General features: G+C 36.3%; 1 protein-coding gene across 1 annotated transcript; it reads right to left on the minus strand.

Annotated features, from left to right (window-relative positions):
• Positions 1-1,296: 1,296 nt before the first annotated feature.
• Positions 1,297-5,115, minus strand: LOC121802921 (cysteine-rich receptor-like protein kinase 29). The gene is made up of 5 exons (XM_042202614.1): positions 4,766-5,115; positions 3,065-3,275; positions 2,734-2,971; positions 2,501-2,651; positions 1,297-1,855 (listed from the first exon to the last, which is right to left on the minus strand). The coding sequence occupies exons 1-5, from the start codon at positions 4,952-4,954 to the stop codon at positions 1,478-1,480; spliced, it is 1,167 nt and encodes a 388-aa protein (XP_042058548.1). The 5' UTR covers positions 4,955-5,115; the 3' UTR covers positions 1,297-1,477.
• Positions 5,116-9,438: the final 4,323 nt, after the last annotated feature.

Consider the following 9,438-nt stretch of genomic DNA (forward strand, 5'->3'; position numbering starts at 1 on the left):
AAAGTCATTTCTATTATGGATGAATGATGATATTAGAGTGAGTGTTGCATGAGAAATAGGATCACAAAGATAAAGATACTTCATACTGGTTAATTTGAATCTAAGACCTTGGTAATTATTTATTTCTAAATCTATAGAAGTGACATCGTGCATATGGTGTTAGTTAAACTATATTGTTTTGACTTGTCAACATGTGTGTGTTTTTTGCAATCCAATAATCATGACATAATGGGTAGTGGCGACTAACATTTGAGAATGAAGTAATTTTATAGAACTGTCTTGTCTTGGTGCACTGGAGATGTGAACAATGTTTGATTGTACCACGGATACCTAACTTGTTTTAATTTGTTATAGTACAATAAGTAATTATTTAAGTCGATCTAGTAGCAAGTTGATTAAGTAATGCACATAAATTATCTTAAAAATAAAAAAAAGAATTAAATTAAAAAAGAGCTAGGATATTGTAAGTAACACTGACGAGATGAGGTGCACAAAGACAAAGAAGTGGGGCCAGTCGAATCGCCGGTGGCCTAGGGAAGGCACGATAGTGCAAACCATCTCACTTTGCCAGGACGACTGGAGCATTGGGAGGTGGCGCGAGTCGGTGGTGGAAGGCGACACACAATAGTGACACTTAATAATATTCCTTATGTAATATGGATTTACATGGTAAATCAATATTAATCACAATAGTGACATAAATTAATATTCTTTAAAGACTTAAACTAAATTGGCTCAATTTAATCAAAGAAAAGTCTATTAGGATAAGACATATTCAAATTGGAGTACCATTTTGGATCTCTAGTAAAGCCCAACAAATACTTTATAAATATGACGAAATAATCAGATCACAAAAGCACTTGTCCCATAACTTAAGAATTTCAAAAATTTCAAAATTTCTATAGAGCCAGTTTGGAACACGAAATTAGAATTGAATTGAACCAGAGTTCTATGAAATTAAATTTGAAGGAATTGAATTGTAAGTCAATTCTAAATCCTTTGTTCACTAAAATGATATATAAAACTGAATTTGGAGGAATTAATATGAAGTGTGTGTACGTCGAGTGTGTAGTATATGTGTGTGCACTTTGTGTAGAGAAGATACCCAATTTTATAATTTTATAATTATTTGAAATTTCAATTATCTACTTCTGATATGAAATTCAAATTGTTAAATTGAAAGACTTCAATTCCACAATACCGAACGGAACAAGGAATTATTGAAATTCCTATCCAATATCTTTTCTTATATGCAAAAACTCATCCATCGTGTGTAAGGTAATTAAAAGACAACAATGCACGAAATTTGCTTATACTTCATTAAATTCTAGTGTAATTTATATGTATTCCTTAGATACTAACATGGCATTCTTAGATAGAATAGATTACAATAGACGAAACTCAGCACAAAAACGAAAACAATTATGGACCATATACCCTTAAATAAATAATGGGATATATTACCAAAGTAGCTCGCTCATCTACCCTCATCTATCGACGAATAGGAAATTGAATTTCTGGAGAATTCATCAACGTAAACACTTGTTGTATCAGCCTTGGTAGTAGCAGCAGTTTGGGTGGTGCTACCGTTTGTATTGTTAGTAAATCCAGTAGAAGTGGCCGTTGTCCACCGGCCTACACGGCCGTGAACTCCGGGTTTCCCGGGCTTGGGTAAAGTGAAAGAATCGCTTGATAGCATGAGATGGACTGCATTCATATCCGGTCTTTCTGCAACGCTAGCTTGGCAGCATAACAGCCCCAGTTGAATGCATATCGCAGCTTCTTCACGGGAATGTTTATCGAGGCTTTCATCGACTAGATGCAATGACTTCTCAGCTTCATATAATCTCCATGCCTACAAAGGTACGCAGCATCAGAATCCATTCGCTCTAAAGCAAAATCTCATTCAATTTAGTTTTCCACAAACAAAAAATTATGCCTCCAAATATATGAACTTGGAATTGGTATCTTATACGGATGTCAATTTCTGGCTACCGTGCCAAGCTGAAGTGGAAAATTAATGCCAACATCATTCAACACATCGACATTTTAAGCTAGACATATTAGAAGCGTGACTAAATAATCAGAAAGTCCATGTATATTAAGTGAAAGTTATTGAATTTACCATTATCTAATGTAAGATGATTTTCAGATTTAACTTTTTTAGAATAAGTGAAAAATATATGAATACTTTTTAGACTTACAATCTATACGTTTTAGTGTATGATATTAATGGGATGTAATCAAATGCAAATGTACAAACTCCAAACTATGATCTGGACTGTTAGAAAATGTCAACAAATGACAAAGTAATATCAACAGAAAATTTTAACACAGTATAAACGGTTGACGTTGTGTTGATATTTTCCGTTGATGTTATTTTGTCATCTTGGTTATTTTCTAACGGTCCAGATCATAGTTTGAAGTTTGTACAATATTTAGATGTTTGCATTTTATCACTACTATGATACTAGTACTACTAGTAATGTAATGTACTTACATAATTTAACAAGTCCGCCCTTTCTGCATCAAGAAACCTATCATGATTTCTCCTTCCACTGACAATCTCCAGAACCAATACACCGAAACTAAAGACATCGGTCTTCACCGATAGATATCCATGTATTGCATACTCTGGAGCCATATAGCCACTGCATCATATGTTAACAAGAAGACGGAGAAATGGGAAAAATAACAGAAATCGACAGAAACAGATATTGTATGTCTGCTTACTGAGTTCCAGAAATCCGGAATGTGTTCAAATGAGTGTCGTCCCCTGGAAACAACCTTGCCAGACCAAAATCTGAGATTTTGGGGCTTAACCGATCATCGAGTAATATGTTACTGCACTTTATGTCTCTGTGAATTATCCTTTCAGGGGCCTCTTCATGCAAGTAGAGAAGACCTCGTGCAATCCCTTTTACTATATGGAATCGTTTACTCCAATCCAGAAGCGGAGACTGTTTCTTATCTGCAAAACTATCAATGTTATCATGGAAGATACAAGTACAAAACAAATCAGATATCATGTATGAAGTGTACACGTCTAGTTAGAATCAAGTACCAAAAAGAAAGTAGTCTAGACTTTTGTTGGGCAAATACTCATAGATAAGCATCTTTTCAGGTCCTTCCGCACAGCATCCAAGCAACATGACTAGGTTTTTATGCTGAACCCTTAGCAACAATTTCACCTCATTTGTGAATTCTCTAATCCCTTGTCTTGAATTCATGGATAACTTTTTTACAGCAACTTCTTGACCATTTGACATCAATCCCTGAAACAAAAATTAGATGAACACATAAACATCAAAGCTGGCTACAGATTAGATTTTAACATAATTTTCAAACTTAATATTGACAAAAAGGTCCTCAACATCTTTTGATAGGAAAAGGACCTGTTTATGAAACTCTTATAATAAAGAACCTTAGAAAAATGAGCTAGTTGAGCATAAAATGTAGGAATATTTTCTGGAAGTGGGTTAAAGCATTACTTTACAAACAAAAAAATTCTGAAATAACTTTATGAACTCCTCAAGTTCCATCATACATTCAGGCCTATATTATAATCTACCGTCAACTGTTGGCATAAAAAACGATACTCCCTCCGTTCCAATCAGATGTCCACAAGTGGCACGGGATTGCACGAGATTTTAGGTGTAGTTATTAGGTCGAGTAAGAGAGAAAAATCTCGTGCACCTTGTGAAGAGTGGAGAGAGAGATTTATTTCCAAATATAGAAAATGAGAAAAATTAAAAGGAAAAGGTGGATATTTAGAATGGAACGGATGGAGTACTTAATATTACAAGTTTTCAGTCAAAACAATTTTCTGGTTAAGATGAAGAGAGAGTAAAAGTTCCCTATTTTTGTTCCGTCCATTTTTCTCTCTTTTTGATTACATCGGGATTTCCAAACTTAAATGCTTATCAATATCATGTTCACAATTTCACATGTGGAAATTACACTTATAACACATACTCTATTCTCCTTGTTCACAATTCTACTACGAGATGAAATGTACTTCCTTCGTTCATCTATCAACCAAAATTAATTTCATCCCCATTTATGAAAATATTCTCATCATTTTTTATCTATTTTTCTAATATTTTAATCCATATTTTCTCTTTCACTTTCTCTTCTCTACTTTATCAATTGCTTATCAATTGCGCATTAAAACCAGATGCGAGCAAACTCAACTTATTCAGATGCTTTCATTTTTTAGGGAGTGGATATAGATAGAGTTTGATTCAAGTGATAGTGCAATAAATTACTAATCATAAATTAAAATGGAAGGATAAAACTAAGTAGCAATTGAAAATGATCCAACTTTTTGTAAACACTGAACAGAACCACACCTCCTTTATTGAAGTGCATCTATTTTCAAATTTTGGATTTATTTTTGTTTTCCGGATATTTTATACAATTTCAGTTTACTTCTGTTTGGATTTCGGTTTTCAGGTTTCAATTTCACAGATAGTTCAGTTCGATTTGATTTCAAATTTGTGAGTTTTTGGTTTGGGCAAAATTTGATCCAAAAATCGAATACTCACCCCCAATTAAAATTCGTGTAGCTTATAAATAAGATTATTTTTCATGAGCGTAGGGAGTTTAATATAAACAGCGCCTTTTCACAGGCTAAAAGTGGAACTGAATCATATTTAGAATCATTAATCTCCATGACAAATTTAAATTTGAATAGCTAATTAACAAAATGTGTCGTCCTCTACCGAAAAGAGGAATTAATTAGGTTGAATTGAAATTGAATTACCTTGTAAACGGGGCCAAATCCGCCGTGGCCAAGCTGATTCAGCTCGGAGAAGAAGTTAGTGGCGATTTGCAGCGTCTCGAGCTTGTAGAACAAATCGGAGGTATCCTCCGCCACGTCGGCAGCAGAGTCGGCGGCGGCGGGGCTCAACCGTCGGCGTAGACAGCCACAGATGTCGGAAAACAGTCCCATCGAGGAGGCATCAAAGAGAAAGCAACTGCCGTGGCTTTCTCAAAACACACCACACTAAAATCCAGGATGAATATATTCTCTAATCTCTCTCTTGAGGGAGAAAGCGCGTTGGTTGGGCGCTGTTTCTTCAACGAATTTGCAACACAACGATTTCAGATTCATTGAAGATTAAGAATGGTCAAAGACGTTTTATACTTAAAAATGATGTTGACGTAGAATCAACGGATTTGAACTTACTTTTCCATTTATTTTAACAGTGGTCTTTGGTTGAATCTATTCGCCCTTTTGATTTGTATTCTTATTTCATTTTATTTTTTAATCTTTAATCACTTTATAATGCTACGTATTTAATACTCCCTGATCCGCTCCATAGTAATGGACACATTTTTTTCCGATACGTAGATTAAGAAAAAAATTGTGTTTATGACTTAAGTAAAAGAATAATAAAGTAGGAAATGAAAAAGGTTGAGAAAGTAAAAGAGAATAAAGTAAAAGATAATAAATATGTTTATTTTTATTAAAAAGGAAAATTACTCCACTATTATCTAACGTATCAAAATAGTAAAATGACTCAATTACTATGGAACTGAGGGAGTATATATTTGCTAAATAAAATACGTTCTATGTCCCACAAATGAAAATAGGGCTTTCTAAACCTAACTAAAGTGTTGGTTGCCCAAACTTTGAATCAGACTCGGGACCGAACAATGTTCAGTTAGTGTGCTATCTGTTCGACAGTGTACTAAACAAATATCTATTAGATCAATTTTTTTTTTGAATTTATGCGTCTAGGAGTGGTGGATCACGAGACTTCAGGATTGTGAGGCGAGCTTCTGGAACCAGAGGCGGATCTTGAGGGGGGTGTAGGGGTTGGCAGCGGAAGCGTGCATGAAATCGATCACATAATATCTTGATCTATTTAGCAGATCATTTAGACAAAATCTATTCGCGCAATTCTCACATGTATCATGCTCATAACTTGAATTTAATCATGCTTTAGCGTAATTGAAACCTAACATGCTTACTACGGAATTAGCCACTTTACCTCGTTGATTTTCTATAGAATCGAAGTTGGCTAGCGCCTTCTCCACTTGAAGATCTTGAGTACTAAACCACAGATCTTCAGACTGGTTCTCGGACTGTAAACTGATATCAGTGTGGGCTGATCTCACCAGAATACTAGGACTTAAATAAAGAAGACGAAAACTGCTCACGGAGGGAGTTGAAAATCGTCCCTCTTCCAGAAAGAGAGGGGGACGAAAATTATGATAATAATTAAGTCTATTTTCTGTCTCGTTTGTTCTCCTATTTATATTAAGTCACATATTGAGCCCAGTCAAAGATCTATGGAAGAATTTGGATATAACCTCCCCCAATTAGTTTCTTACTAATTAAATTGAACTCACAATTTAATATAAGCTTATATTGGAATATTACGAGCAGCCACTACAGAAGTAATATTGCACTGCCCATCCAAATCCGAAATTACAAGTAATCCAGGTTTCCATTTGTTTGTCGTTCATTTCCCGTGCTTAAAATAGAAACGTCCATTAATTAATTAATTTCTGCTATGAACTTAATTAATTAACATATTATTAACTCCAAGAGTGGACTTAGCAAGAAACGCTTATTTATTATTCATAGAGTAATCAAACTCCAACTAGCTAGGTTCCGAATAATAAAACCTTGTTTCGAGCTCCTTTTGTGGACGTTATCACACGAGACTCACCTCGCGCACGATTCAATATAATAGCAATCTTAGCAACCCTAGATATTAATTACCACTACCCAATATACCAGGATTCTTGGGTTGCGAAAAACCCGCACCATTTGGTAAGTCAAAGTAGTGCATAATCAATACCGTATGCTCAATGCTAACGTACATCGATTAAGAAAATAATTATCAAGACCTCGTCCTTCAGTATATAGCATAAAGACTCATATTGCTGTTAGATCCAATTCAGTGCTATACCACACCAATGTCATCTTATTTCAGTAATACTTAGAAATATGCAGATCGACATTGCAACCTTTCACAATAGGTAGTATAGGCCTATCTAGGTTGTGAAATTCTTATTTTTCTTTGTTCATAACTGACCGTGTTACCTTAAAGTGGAGGACGCCCACAACCGGTCTACTAAAACAAAGACTTAGACTTTGTTACGTTGCTTATACATTTAAATATGCCATAAACATTCATTAAATGTAAAACATAACAACATTATGATAAAAATAATCTGTTGCATCCATTGGAAAATAAAATATAGAGTCTTATAGTATTTAATCACTCGAAAGGTGATTTCTAGTATACAAACTCTAACAATCTCCCACTTATACTCAAAACAGCTTTCGAGTATACAAAATAAATGTGCACTACGTCTAATTCTCCCACTTATACTGAAAGCGAGTTGAGGTCTTGAATGAGTCGATCTCCCATCCTTTCAACATGGTGTTCGAACGGTTTCACCGCAAATGCCTTTGTAAAAGAATCTGTCAGGTTGTTCTCGGACGCAATCTTGACCACTTGTATGTCTCCTCTCTTCACTATATCTCTAATGATATGATACTTCCTCTCTATGTGTTTTCTCGCTTTGTGAGCCCGTGGTTCTTTCAAGTTTGCCACTGCACCAGAATTGTCACAATAAATGGTGATGCTCTTGGGCAGATTCGTAACCACACCTAAGTCCATAAGGAAGTTATTGAACCATACAGCCTCTTTTGCAGCCTCCGAAGCGGCCACATATTCGGCTTCCATGGTATAGTCCGCGATGCATTTCTGCTTCATACTCTTCCAAATTACAGCTCCAACTCCTAAGGTGAACACATATCCAGAAGTAGATATTCTCGAGTCCTGATCAGCTTGAAAATCTGAGTCAGTATATCCCAAAGGACAGAGCTCGGGTGCATTGTAAACTAGAGCATAGTCCTTAGTCCGTTTAAGGTACTTGATTATGTTCTTTACGGCAGTCCAATGTCCTTGGCCCGGATTCGACGGATATCTTGCCACCATGCCAACAACAAAGCAAATATCAGGCATTGTACAAAGCATAGCATACATGAGACTTCCAACTGTCAAAGCATATGGTATCTTTCTCATCTCTTCTATCTCAGATGGCGTTTTGGGGCACATCTCTTGAGATATATGGATGGCATGTCTAAAATGTAAGAAACCTTTCTTGGCATATTGCATGCTAAAGCGACTAAGTACAGTGTCGATGTAAGGTTCTTGAGACAAGCACAACGTCCTCTTCTCTCGATTCCGAAGAATCTTGATTCCGAGGATGTGTCTCGCGTCTCCCATATCCTTCAACTCGAACTGGTTCGACAACCAAGTTCGTACTGATGACAACATCTTTTTATTGTTTCCAATTAGAAGAATGTCATATACATATAAAACTAAGAACACAACATTATCCTTTTCAACCTTCTTATCCACGCAGCTTTCATTTGGGCACTTTTCGAATCCAAACTTATGAACAGTCTGATCGAAACACTGGTTCCATGATCTAGATGCTTGCTTGAGGCCATAAATGGCCTTCTTAAGCTTCCAAACCATGTGTTCCTTGCACTTTACGACATATCCTTCGGGTTGTTCCATGTAGATGGTCTCCTCAAGACTCCCGTTCATGAACGCAGTAACGTCCATCTGCCACACATCCCAATCCATGTAATCAGTTATAGACACAAGTATCCGGATCGATTTGAGCATGGCCACTAGGGAGTAGTAGGCATGGATTTTGATGGTAAGTTGTCTAAAATATGACTCGCAGAAAGCAAGGCATGTCCCCAAAACGAAATAGGTAGCCGTTCATAACTTATCATCGACCGAACCATGTTCAACAAGGTTTTATTCCTTCTTTCAGCCACGTCGTTCTACAAGGGCGTTCCCAGTGCGGTCAGTTGGGATTCAATTCCCGCCACCGATAAGTAGTCAAAAAACTTGACACTGAGGTACTCGCCTCCGCTATCAGATCGCAGGCTTTTGATACTCTTTCCTTAATACGTCTCCACATATGCCTTAAGCTCTTTGAACTTGTCCAAAGATTCAGACTTGTGGCGCATCAAATAGACAAATCTAATTTTTGAGAAGTCATCAATAAAGGTGATGAAGTATCGAAAACCGCATCTTGCCTCGGTAGACATTGGTCCACACACATTGGTATGAACGAGCTCAAGTACTTCCTTAGCCCTATTGCCCTTAGCCTTAAAAGGACTCTTGGTCATCTTGCCTTCCAAGCAGGATTCGCATGTATGAAACGACTCCTTCTCTAGACCTTTGATAAGGTCTTGGTCCACAAGAGAATGGATCCTTCTTTCATTGGTATGACCAAGTCTACGGTGCCATAAGTATGTTTCGTTCATTGAACTTGAAGATTCATTTCTTTTCCTTGAAATTTTTGATGTTGTATTAGTTCTGATTTGTGATTATTAAACTGTGTAGATGTGATTGTGTACAGATTGTTTTCCATGATACCATGATAGAT

The sequence above is a fragment of the Salvia splendens genome, chromosome 5 (genome assembly GCF_004379255.2).
Source record: "Salvia splendens isolate huo1 chromosome 5, SspV2, whole genome shotgun sequence".
In the NCBI taxonomy this organism is placed as follows: domain Eukaryota; kingdom Viridiplantae; phylum Streptophyta; class Magnoliopsida; order Lamiales; family Lamiaceae; genus Salvia; species Salvia splendens.